The sequence below is a fragment of the Ipomoea nil genome, unplaced genomic scaffold (assembly GCF_001879475.1).
Source record: "Ipomoea nil cultivar Tokyo-kokei standard unplaced genomic scaffold, Asagao_1.1 scaffold2761, whole genome shotgun sequence".
In the NCBI taxonomy this organism is placed as follows: domain Eukaryota; kingdom Viridiplantae; phylum Streptophyta; class Magnoliopsida; order Solanales; family Convolvulaceae; genus Ipomoea; species Ipomoea nil.
Window position 1 is genome coordinate 2,787,900 of NW_017619189.1, and position 13,816 is coordinate 2,801,715.

General features: G+C 34.4%; 1 protein-coding gene across 1 annotated transcript; it reads right to left on the reverse strand.

Annotated features, from left to right (window-relative positions):
• Window positions 1-7,895: 7,895 nt before the first annotated feature.
• On the reverse strand, window positions 7,896-12,322 carry LOC109157187. Its single transcript, XM_019305121.1, has 7 exons — window positions 10,788-12,322; window positions 10,519-10,637; window positions 9,474-10,034; window positions 8,849-9,227; window positions 8,624-8,777; window positions 8,442-8,535; window positions 7,896-8,214 (listed from the first exon to the last, which is right to left on the reverse strand). The coding sequence occupies exons 1-7, from the start codon at window positions 11,685-11,687 to the stop codon at window positions 8,100-8,102; spliced, it is 2,322 nt and encodes a 773-aa protein (XP_019160666.1). The 5' UTR covers window positions 11,688-12,322; the 3' UTR covers window positions 7,896-8,099.
• Window positions 12,323-13,816: the final 1,494 nt, after the last annotated feature.

The following is a 13,816-nucleotide window of genomic DNA, read 5'->3' on the forward strand; positions in this document are numbered from 1 at the left end:
TTTTTTTTCAAGGAGGGATCATCCAAAATGTCCACAACAACATTGTGGAAAGAAAGCTTTAATTAGCACGTGGGTCCAGTACCCGTGACCTAACATGCATCTTGTTAGGATCAAGCGTTTACCAGCCACGCACTATACCAAAAGCTATAGGTCATAGTGAAGATCATATCAGACGTAACTTTATTTTTTTAAATCGTCACACTTTTAAAAGGCAAGGTATTAGACTTGACCTTTCAGCAGGTCTCCACCAAACAATCTCTTAGCCACCTGATCAATGTTGGACTTATCCTTTATCGACCTCCGATCCGCCTAACAATTCCGATAGCCAATCATATAAGACTCCACAACCTGTCATACTCCAATTAGCTTCATCCACCCACGTTGTGGTTTACACTACTTCACAAATTTAGTCTCAAAATGTTCAAATGTCAATGCAACAAAGTAAGATTTGGTTAAGTTTTTCATAAAGTGAGAACATTTTAGATATTATAAATTAAAATTAATAACGCATTTATTAGAAGTTAATAACTAAACACTGAAACAAATTAATGTTGATGGAAAAAAAAAGTTAAAATATTACTATAATAAAAAAATTAAAAGTAAAATAAACTCTAATCAATTTTAAATTCAATTTCGTTCTCTTTAAATGTATTAAGTTTTTTTTTTTTTTTAAGTGATGATAAAAATTCATAGACATTACCCGAGGGTGTATGCAATATGTTCGATTGAGTAATTGTTGACAAAAATCAACTCATAACCGTAAAAATAAAAGAATTATGCTCCACCGACTCAACCAACCCTTTCATGTCATGTATCAAGATTTTTATTTTATTTTTTTTTTGAAAAGATTTTTGTTTTTTATTCTTTAAGAAATCAAATCCCAAACGTGAGATATATGTTAGACGCGTGTTGATAAGATTAGGAAAATGTCGAAGTGAGGCAGCAAAATTGAAAGACAAAATGTTGATTGCACACATGTTGGGTCTTTTCTCTGCTGCTTCTTCTTTTTGTGTTTTTCCTCTTTTTATTCCTTTCCATACGTATTATTATAGAAGTAACTATATAAATATACACTCTTTGTCTCGCACCACGTGGCGTCTATTTATTTATACACCAACGTACGACCTTAGTTGTTATGTATATACGTACAAGTATATATCCACTTTCGATTATAGGTCACCACATGCTCACCGTCGAACAAACAAATAAATGTGTATGTGTGTGTATATAAAATTTAGAGAAGGGCTTTGCTACTTCAATTCTAAGGGTGTGCAAAATCCGTCCCACCCGAAATATCCGTCCGAACAAAGACCCGGACAATGGCAAGGGTAAAGGTAACCAAATTCGAAGTTTAGAAATCGACCTGCTATCACGTTGTACACAAGTTTAATTGATTACGGGTAGGGTAAGGGTTTAGATCACCCGACCAGTCCGAATACCTCATTTTATGTGTGTGTGTGTGTATGGTTCGCCATTTCTCCTATTGTTGCGCACTTGAGGCTTCTCACTGTCTCTCAGACAGTCAGAGACAGTCAGACTCTCATACTCTCTTCTCTAGTTCTCTCATAGTCTCAATCTCTAAATCTCATTCTTTATTCGTTTTCTCCAAAATCCAAATCTCCATTAGTCCATTCTCCAATCTCTAGTCTAATAGTATTTACTAGAGTACTAGAGTACTAATTCGTCTTCTCTTACTCTGTCTCCCAGACTCACTCTCTGACTCTCTAAGTCTCTTCGACGTCGGTGCTGATGTACTATTGTAGTCCTGTGGTGGAAGCCTACAAGCCTCAGAGGTATTCAAACCGTAGTGGAAGCGTTTGCTTGAAGTCCTAGTTCTCCGAGAAAAATTAGGAGAAAATAAGTAAATCGCAGTTTTTTTTTTTTTAAATATTGTTGTTGTATACTTGTAGTGTTTCTGTGTTTGATGTGTTCTGTAAATCTATAAATATTTAGTTTCTGTGAAGAATTTGTGACCCCTAATTTGTAAGTGAGCCACTTAACCCTAATTTGTAAGTGAGCCACTGAGCCCTAGTTTTTTGGACTTTCCATATAGATGATGAAATTGAATAATTTTTAATATATGGTTGTACATTTAACAGTTTATGGTTAGAAGACCCTTAAAATTCGTTGTAAATGATGAAATTGAATAATTTATGATATATGGATGTATATGAATATTTCAGTATTCTAAATGATTGGGTATTTGGATGAATGATGATCCATTATGTCTGTATTTGAGTATTTCTGCTATTATGTTTGAATGTTGGACTATTGTAATATTGTCTGATTATGTGCCCTAAAATATGGGCAATTCCATATTATGATGAATGTTTAGTATGGAATTTATGGTGGAAGTTATTGTCTCTAATGTGCTTTACTGCTTTATGTGGATATATGTTGGTTGTTGCCCATATCTGAGCCCAAAAATTTAGGCAATTCCATATGATAATGAATTCTGAGTATGAAAATTGTGGTGGAAGTTATTGTCCCTAATTTGTTTGTATGTGGATATTTGTATCTGTATGTCCCCTAAATATGATTGTATGATTATTAATATTTATGTGATGTGATATTGTGTTCATTTGACTTACTGATGCCCATCATTATAGATAGAAAGTATCAGTGCATCTAGATATCCTACCGCCTCAACTAAGGAAGAACATGGAGTAGAAGTCCAAGGTATTAAGGCAAATCCTCAGCAGCCTATGGAGACTCCTACTGTTGTTCCTGCAAAGAAGAGGAAGGAGGTTGAGTCTAGATTAAAAGTTTGGGATCATGCACTTTGAAAAGATCCTTAATCCTTAGGGCAAATTGATTAATGGGAAATGTCTGGGATTGTGGGACAATGGCTTGGCAACAATTGAATTGTTACTACCCTTGATTCCTTTCTATCAAGTATAACTGTATCAGTATCGGATTATTAAGCTTTAAGCCTTTTGCCTTGATTAATTGAATCATGAGTGCATGGGTCTTATAGTCATTTGATCTGGTATGGTATATTACTCTCCCTTATTCTCATTTTGTTTTTACTCATTAGTAGTTTTACTAATTACTACTTTACAACTTCAATAAATACTAACTCCAGTTGTTGTCAATGGCTATGATGATTCCATCATTTTTTTGAAATAAAGGGCTTTGAGTTGGTATGTTGCTCATGAGTTACCCAAAACTCAAGTAACAATTTGCCCCCATCCTACCTTGATATGAAAATATAGCAATTTGAGATTTTTTCCTTTCTCAACACAACTGTGTTGGTGGTTTCAACTTTCAAGTTCATATAATACGTTTATTTAACTTGTGTTTTAACTTTGAGCAGGAAGGTGATGAATGCTGATTATTGAGTGCCTGTGTGCCTGAGTTGATGAGTGATTGAAGTTTGAAGGGGATCGAATGAAGTTGTTGACTTGTTGTAATTTCTAAACTTTTAATTTGGTCATTTAGAGTTTGCCAGTTTGGACAATCTACATTTCAAAAATGTAATTTTGTATTATATTTCATCTTAGTTTTGTATAATTTTAAACAAAGTTATTTCACTTGATTGTCTTTTATAATTAAGTTGTAAGTTGTAACATGTAAATTAGTAAATATGTAATTTTTAAGTTTTTTTTTGAAAGCTACTGGCTCTATTACATTGTAGTATCTGTTCATATACTTTCTCAACCTACTGAAACACAAAGAACCAAATAACCAATAACGCTTCCAATCTTCCAAATGAAAGTTCAACCCGGGTACCATTAGACCACATAGTCCTGGTATGTAATTTTTAAGTTAAGTTCACTAAGTAATTTTTTTATATATATTTTAATCTGAATATAACCAAAATTCGATAACAAATCGACCGAAACCGAAATATCAAATTTCGAATGGATTGCCTTCTAAAAATAGACAGATTGGATTCAAATAATGTAATCCAACAACCGAACGGGTCGACGGTTTTAAAACCCGAACCCGTCCAATGCACATGGCTAGCTACTTCTTATTTTGTTGTCGTCAAGTAAAATTAAAATGAGATAATTTAATGTTTCAAAAAAATAGATAATTCTTAAAAAAAAAAAAAAAAAAAAGTATTCACTTTTCTTTTTTAGTCTCTTGATATGACTAAAATATTATGCTATTTTTATTTTTGGTAAAAGGCATTGTTTAAAGTTTGTAAGATGTAGCCATTTGAACACCAATTCTTGAGCATAGCCGATCGAAGAGATATTTTCCGGCCAAGTTAAATCTTTTAGTATTTGAATTGGACATGGACCGTCCTACATTATCTTGTGACAAGCCATGGGTCATGCACTACAAGAAAACAACAAAAGACTTAGAGATTATATATAACAACATATTAAATAGATACAATTTAAATACTTCTGAAATTTTAATATTAAATCCGTTGGTAAATTAAATATTTATGAATTTTAATAATTTGCTTATGAATTTTTTGTTGATAAATTTAATTTCTCTTCTAATGATTCAACCCTATACCATATTAGGCTAATTGGACATACGTTGCTAAATTCTATTAGGCATGGACTATAATGTAACCCTTGCAGTAATTTATAAATCTTGAATAAAATCATCTCACGTGAAATTTGTATGTAATACTTTTTAATTAAAATGTACTCCTCAAGGTGCGTATATTTAATGCTTAAAGTGTGTCACTTTCTAGTTTAAGGTGCATCAATTGAAAACTTAAGGTGTATTATTTTATAGCTTAAGGTGCATTGTTTTATAGCTTAATGTCCGTATGTTTAAAGCTTGGTGCGTCACTTTTCTAGTTTAAGGTGTATCAGTTTAAACTTAAGATGTGTTGTTTTATAGCTCAAGGTTCGTAGTTTTATATTTTAAAATGCATCAGTTTGAGACAATTGATCATTTGCATGCAAGTTGATTGGGAGCACGCTTTTTTTTTAAAAAAAATAATTTTTCTTGATTTGAACCATTGATCTAGATTATATCAACGGCTCAAATCTCACCCCATCTTTCACCAGACTCTTCGCTTATATATCAAATAGAATATTTATTTACCACTACTGGAAATTATGAAATTTCCGACCACCTAAAAGTAATCTTAAATCAAGTCGAAAGTTTTGTTCCGACCACTTTTGGTGTCCGGAAAAACCTTTGTTGCTATTTCCGATCACTTTTTGCTTTCGACTTGATTTAAGATCACTTCCAGTAATGTACAAATTACAATCCGTTGTTGCTAGCTACTCCAAATCATGTAAACACAAGGTGAGAAAGTGAGAATAAGATTGGTTATTAAGATAAGATGAAGCAAACATCACATCCAAATTCACATGGGTTGCCCTCTAGAAAAAGAATTCTAACAACATTATATGAAGAAAACATTGCATGTATATCTTAGTTGAAGGACGACGACGAATATAATAAAGGAGATGGAATGAAATAGTTCACCAAACTTAGCTTCTTTCACATGACTTTCTAAAGATTAGTCATGTTGATTTCAACATATCTTTTAGATGAAAATTTGATTGTCCACGCCGAAAACAGATATCAATCAGGCCAATCTCTTCGATTTTAGTCTAGTTCTATCGGGCTATTGGGTTTATCAGTTTTCACTAATTGATTTTTTTTTGTCAGTTTAAAATTCTTGGTCATAACTCTAAAACTTCAAACTATAAAACTTATCGAAAGGTCTCACTAAAACTTTTGACAATTTCAAATTAACATTTTAAACTTTCAATTTTAATAAAGTAACGCATTTAAACTAATAAATACGGAGTATAAACTTATATATCATTCAATTAATCTAAAACTACATTTTCAAATTTCAACTAAAATTAATTAATATATTTACACTATAATATACATAGTAATAATTATAATAAGTTTTTTTTATTTATTTTCATAAAAAATATTTTATTTTGTAATATATTTATTACAATTTTATTTACACATTTAATAAAAAAAAAATACTAAAGACGAAGTTACATATATAAATTTTATGTACATTTTTTCAAATCACTTGTAAAACAAAGAATAATTTTAAGTGGCTCGGACTATCAGATTAATTTTTTATTCGACTAAAATTTTTAGCCCTAACCCTAAAATGTTTCAATCTTATCAAGGTAATCCATCAATTTTAGGTTAAGATTCACATCCCTAAACTCAAGTAAGAGAGGTTAACTCTGCTAGCAATTTTTTTTTTCCTAATATGTCCTTTTTTTTTTTTTAAACACTCATGATTCTTTATTAAAACTTATAAGGTAGTATATTGACATCCCTAGCTCATGTAAGAGATGTTAACTCTACTAGCAATTTTTTTCCCTAAAATGTCCTTTTTTAAAAACACTCGTGGTTCTTTACAATGCAATATATGTTTTATAATTTCTCAATCTTTTTCAGCCTAAAGAATCAATGGACCCACCACCGAGATTTGATCCCGTAACTACTCATTTGAGATGGTAACAGATATACTATCACATTACATACTGGTTGGCTTCTAAATTGTCCTTTAAATAATAATAAAATTATTTTAATTATTGCATTTGCACATAGGGAGTACAGAATCCAAATTCCAGGGGAAAATGGATTGTAGTACTAAGCGGAAGTTGTGGAAGTGGTGCTCTTTTTGTCTTTAAAGGCATGTCTCAATCCTCATTTCCAGGCTAAGGTGTCATTTTGTTGAATCCTTTTATATTTCACTATCAAATTTGATTTCAATTATTATATTTTTATTTTTCTACTTCAAAAATAAATATAATAAAGGATTTGAATTCTGAAAATATGAACTCAAATGGAAACGGTACGAAACAAGGGGAATCTAAGTAGTCTCAAATTAACGCTTATGTGGACGAGAGAAAGTCTTTATCCTATATAATTTGGACTCTTTCTAAAAGGAAATTGTATACGGAGTATATTCTAGTGCAAATTCACTTCTCATTTAATGTGGGACAGGTTACTTTTCCATATTTCAATTCAAATAAGTCTATTTTGATAATCAATTTCTCATTCATTCATTATCCGTTTTGAGCGTACAATAATATACTTCGAAGAGTCTGAATCAACTTTGACATTACGCAAATCAGAAGTAGACCTACATATATTTGTATAACAAAATAATTACTTAAAATTTAATTTTTGCTAAAAATTTCCACTTGAATTGTACCTGGTATTATTTAAATTAATTTTTAATGGTACCAGATACAATTAAGTATTACTGCATTTTAATCGGCACTATTATTGATCAACATGTTAGAATTTTTTTATTTTTTTATAGAGTTAATTATCAAAATATCCCTTGATTAATTTTTTATAGAGTTAATTATCAAAAAAATAAAACTATTTAGTGAAATTATCAATTTGGTCTTTGATTTATTTATTTATTTATTTTTTTGCCTAATTAAGCCTCTCAACTTTAAAAATCTTAACCAATTTGGTCCTCCATTTGCTTAGCCGTCAAACGTACGTTTACTCGGGACCAAATCGATAATTTTGCTATAATCAAAGGATCATTTCGATAATTAACTCTTCAATTTAATAAAAAGGGAAATTGTGCATGTGATGACCGAAATAGTCTTTGACTATAACAAAATTAGCAATTTGGTCCCAGATAAACTAATATCTGACGGTCAAATAAACAAAAGTCCAAATTGGTTAAAAATTTTAAAGTTGATGAACTTAAAAAAAAAAATAGTCAATAACCAAATTGGTTATTTCGCTATAGTCAAATGACCATTTCAGTATTTAACTCTTTTCTTATAGGTGCATTATATATATTATTTATTTATTTTGATTCAAATTATAATTGCTAGTATCATCATGTAACGCTGACAAAAGATTAAGAGGCTAGAAGATTGAGATTGTGATTGTGACAAAGTTAAGCCCATAAAATGTCACATGATTCTGGGTCCATGGGATCTATGGCCACTTGTGCAGAAAGCTTAATTGAATTTCAGCATCACTCATAAAATTCTAAAAGAAGATGCATTATCCGTTAGGTTCAGTGAAGAAGAAGAGTGGGCATTCATCAGTCAATCTGATGTGAAATGCCCATTAATAGATTAACCTATTCCAGAATTATACATCTCATCTTTCTCATCATCTTAACTGTTCATCTTAAGCAAGAAAACCCTTTTTTGCTTGTGTTAATGAGTATGTGTACGCACAACGTCTAGGATGGGAGCTTGACATATTGGACACTTCCCGTCGCCTGACTGCAACTCGCGAGCGCAGTTGAAGCACGTGCACATATGCCCGCATCTGAACAACGAAGAAGAACATTGCCTTGTTTATAACTTGAAGAAATCATATCGCCTCAATCAAAGTTTATGATGAGCTTCTGTGTGTTGAGCATATAGCCATTAATGTGCAATCCAACTATCAGCTAAGCTGATAGTTGGATTGCACAGCTATATGCTGAACACGCCCCCTCACGTGTACGGTGGGTTCTAAGCAACACGTGGACCGTAGTCGCAAGATTATATTACCTGTAAAGAAGAGAGTCCACTTTCATGTCGTGACAAATGCAACAATTCCCTTTGCGTACGCGTTTATTGCCTGAACCTCTCCCCCTCTTATGCCCTGCACTCGCCAAATTTCAATGTATTATTTCAGACCTCTCTGCAGATTAAAAAAGTGGCGGATTTGATGCCCACCCTTCCTTCGTTACCTGATTGAGCAAGCGCGGCTGTGACTTCGTGCTTGATGGAACGCTGTAGTTTCATTTGCATGTCCACGCAACTCTTTATTGATCTTTGTACTTCAAACATCTCTTGACGGAGTTGCTCCATGTGAGTCTTTAGTTCATATATGAGTTGTATTTCCTGTCAATGCAAGTTATTATGTCTGATCCATGAAATTACAAAGTAACAAACAGCATCAATCAACAACTCACGATTGAAGGATGCCTTTGGGAGGACCGGTACGGTTCGTTGTTTTGGGAGTATGCTGATGTGGTCTGATCAGAGTCGTCGCTCAAATCACGGCCTTGATTGTAGCTCCACGTCTGATCAACCGAACCTGCAGGTCCATCATTAACACCATTATCTTCTTCACGGTTATCAACTTCTTCGTCTTCCTCTTCTTGATATTCATCTTCCCCACTCGCAATGCATCGTCGCTCTTCCACCTTGTCACCATCATCTGCTGCTGCTTGTTCTTTTACTTCTTGCACAGCAGTATCAATTGTTCTTTGGTGTCCTTGTGAGCGAGATATCATCAGCAGATCTATGATCTCCCTCATGCCTCCCGTAAGGAAATTTGAAACGCTTCTCCTGTGTGCAGTATAAATTTGTTTAGAGCATTTATTATATGGGATCAAATCTATCCTACATTCTTGGATTCCTTTGGTCTACACACAAGTAATAATCAATCTAACGTTACAAAACCATGGGGATTTCTTGAAGTTGGTCATTTCCAACAGGACAATTGAAGCATGTGCTCCATCTCAACTAAAAGGCTAAGCTGATAGTTGGATTGTACATTAATGGTTATATGCTCAACAAGGACGAGTGAAATACCTTTGAAGGAGTTCTTGAATGTCTTGATTATCTAAGAACGGATCGAGCATTTCTTGGTATCTAGCTTGCCTAAGATCTTCCCATACGCTCTGTGGGCGAGAAACATCAGTTATCCAATCTTGACTGAAATCGTAATGCAGTTCATCTGATCTATTTTGCACGTGAGAATACTCCCTTACCCACCCCCATTCACTTTCCATTGGTTGATGACCAATGGTCTCTTCATCTTTGTTGTGACTGGTTCCCCAGTTTTCTTTCCTTTCTTCGGTATCCCCAGTTTCCTCATTACGCCTAACTCCAGAGCTCACGTTTTGCCCTGTTACTTCTTTGCTATTAGAACACCCGTCAAGTCGAATGCCTGCAACAGAACTCCTCGCGTTCTGTGGACTTAACGAGGTTTCCACCCCTTGTTGAGGATGTTTCTCTTCTTTCACCTGACAAGAAGTGGAAACATTTCCAATTACTAAGGTACGATCGACAACGTCTCTATTATCAGCACCCTCTTTGGGAGTTGTTTTGGAATCCGCAACGCCTTGCTGAAGCACAGCATTGAATCTCTCCCTGAAAACCGGTAAACAGTGATCGTTAATAGCAATATATCAGCAACATAAGGCTTCATTGCATGCTTTATATGCAAAATAAACCTGGGAATCACGACTCGAATAGGTCCAGATGGACTTAATATCCTTTAGAATCAGAAATTTCTCAGGCTAGTCGAAAATATGGTCAAGAAATCTATTCACTCAAATGTGAATCAAGGTTCAAGGTTTAAGGTTACCCCTCGTTACACCCACCATTTCCTAGAAGACAATGAGGGTCTGTTTAATAACGGAAACTGTTTTCTGTTTTCTAATTTTTCAGTTTCCATTCTCTGTTTTCTAAGTAGAGATGGTAAGATACATCATAAATCAAAACTTTCATAGTACTTCCCCTTCTGTTTTCTCAGAAAAGGTAAGATTTTTATATGATTGGGATCAAATGAAACATGTAAAACATGTAAAAAAGACATTACACTTCCTGGGATCATAATGTAGAAACATATTACCTCAGATTCACTATCGAAGATTGTTTTGATCGGTTCGATTCAGACGACGCCTTGCAATGTAATGGCCGACTGTCATTGGCATCCTCGGGACGCCTGAGGAATTTAAGCCGAAGCATAGCCTGTTCGAAGCATATTCGGAGCATTAAATATGCAGTTTTACTATCAGCTTAAACTTTTAGTCGAGAATATGAATATAGCCTGTTCGAAGCATATTCGGAGCATTAACTATGCAGTTTTAACTATCAGCTTAAACATGAATATATTATAACCTGAATGCGGCCTTTGTGCTGGAATTTTGAGACGATTTTGCGTTCCATAACTCCTTCAAGCTCCCTAACCCTCTCGCGCTCCATCTGCATAAGCAAATCAACAAACGCCTTGCGGCCTCTGATGAAGCGGGGCGAATTCACGGCCAGGGAGTGGGATCTGGACGGCGACTGATCGGAATGGTGATGATCGGACGGAGTTCTAAGCCGCGGCAATGGGGAATCAGTGCCTCCGTGATCGCTTTGATTTTCTTCGCCGACGTTGCAGGAGAGTTTTTTGATGATATCGGCGACCTTTAGCCTCTCTCTCTCCGAGGCATCGGAGTCTTTGTGAGGCATCGTCCTGTCGGATTCGCCGTCGCCGGAGGACGATTGGACGAGCCTTCCGTCGATTGAAGAATCATCGCACAGTGTAGAGGAGGTGGAGTTGCTTCTGGAGATGCTAATAGAGGAGTTGTTGTTGTTGGCGGCGGCGGCGGCGGAATTGGCGGTTTTTGCAACCACTCCGAAGTCTCTCCACCGCCGCACAAGGGAGGAGACGCCGCCGGAATTACGAACCTGCGCCGCCGAGGCATCCGACCTAGACGGCGAATTCTCCGATTTATTCGCACCCGCGTTTTTCCCCACCCCGGGAAACACAATTTCTCTGACTTTACCCCAATTACCAGAATCCTCAGTACTCGTATTCCTTTCATCATTCCTACGCGTTTTGTCTAGATATTGGGGTTTATGAACCCAGAGGTCCGTAATGTCAACCACGACACCGTTTTCATCGGAATCTGAACCGTTCCCCCGCCGATCGGACCCGCAGGAACTCATCAAAACCTTGAGATTCGTGTGAAAATGGCTCTGCTTTCTCAACACACACTCAGAGGGGGAAGTTTGGACCTGGGAAGTCGCCATTTTTGTTCTCCTCAACAAATTTCTACGCAGAAAACAAGATTATCAACAATGGTGTACGGCAGCCTCAAGATTTCAAACAGTTAATGCAGAGACTACAAACATCCATCCTGAAAACCAAAGCTTCTTCTTCTCAGGTAAAAAAGGAAGGAAAATTTATCCATTCTTCTCTCCCCCTCCAGAAACCCGAAATTCGAACGAGAAACAGAGATTTCCGTGTTTCTTTTCTTTATTTCTTGGAGCATTCATCAAATGTTCCCAGCTCAATTAGCTCCAGCACTTGCGCCGCAGCATGTTTAAGGATTTCCCCCATTACCATTCCCTGATTTGACCATTTTCTGAATTTTCCAAGGAGAGAGAAAGAGAGAGAGGGAAACCAAACAGAAAATGTCAAAATTGAAAACAAATGAAAGAAAGAGAAGGCTGCATATTGGACAGAAAAGTGCGGTTGTGGCGGGAATTCACAGAAGACTCCATGGGTATAGCCCAGAAAACGAACACAAACAAACAAAAAATCAAAGAGCTTTCCGACGAAAGATCTCAGGGAAGACGAAGGCAAAGGACAATGGGGAAATTGCTGCGTTTAAGTCCAAAAATGTTAGGCATGCGCCGGGGTGGGTGGGTGGGTAGATCATAGATGTAACTTTGATCCCAAAACATGAAAATAAAACCAATATCAATATATATATTCTTCAAATAGAAAATAAAAAAATTACAACTTAGAAAGAATTAGGTAAGAGGTTACATTATTCCGTATTTTTTTCAACTAAATTTTTGTAATGGATGGTATATGTCAGTCACTAAAAAGTCACGAAATTGATTCTTAGCTGTTCATATATATATAATATTTATTGCATTAATAATCATATACTAGTTCATTTTTTTATTTAATTAATCAGCTAAGGAAGAGAATATGAAAAACGTGAGAATTCGTTCTGAATTAGAAAACTTAGTGTAGTTATAATAAAAATAAAGATGAAGAGAATGGTATGTGCTTACATAGTGTTTATCGATATGCAATCATTTTTCACGATAATGAATTTATGTATTCTCTTGATACTAATTTAATTATTGTCTTTTAATTACTATTTTTGAAATTTTAACGTAAAAGTTTGAATTTAGAAACGGTTGAGTTTACTAATTACTATATACAATCTCAACTTGTTTTGGCCGTACAATCTAAACGTGAATCAATAGGTCACTAAATGTCATGTAATAGATGCATTTGTGCATTATAATGTCGTGTTTCATCATTATTTTTATTATTTGATAAATCAACACATAATTGGCCTGAGAATATAAAATTTAAAATAAGAAATATTCTATTGATATTTGAAAGGTTGGAACTTAATGTTGACTATGTTTCAGATTTGTTTTGCAATGTTTGAAAGATTAAAAGTTAAAATTTAACAATTTAGAACAATTAGTAAGCAAACTAAATCTGCAAAGTAGGCAGGTTAAACTTTATAAGCGAGACTCAGATTGAATTGGGAGACTCAGATTGAATTGGATTAGTCTCGTAACAATAACAAAACTTAGACCACGTTTGATAATATAGTTAATTTATCAGCTTATTTTAACTTGTTTGATCACTATTAGTTGTTTGACTTGGTTAAATTGCAATATGGGTGTTTGATTAATTAGTTTTTTGTAATAGTTTATTGCTCCGAAATGTTAAAATTTAAAAACTGCTCAAAACAGTTTTTTTTTATCAGCTTTCTGAGAAAGTCATTTTACATGTAATCAGCTATCAGCTAATTTACCAAACATGTTTTTACAATCAACTAATGTTATCAACTAGTCAAATCTACTAACACAATCAACTAACAACTATTTACCAAACACCCCTTAATATTGTATGAAAAAAATATATCATATTAATGTTCATATATTAAATAATTCGTTGGTCCATTTTATCCTTTTAAAAACATAGTTTTAGTTTACAAAAAAAATAAAAAATAATAATAATAATAATAATATGGTTTTAAATTACTCCTACAATTGTTTAAGGGGTACGTACTTCTGTACCTATATATGGGATATATTGGGGTTTGGTGTGAGAAAAGGGCAGGAAAGAGGAGAAACCGTTGGATTTGAGCAGTTAAAGGAATGTGGGGCCAGGATTGAACAAT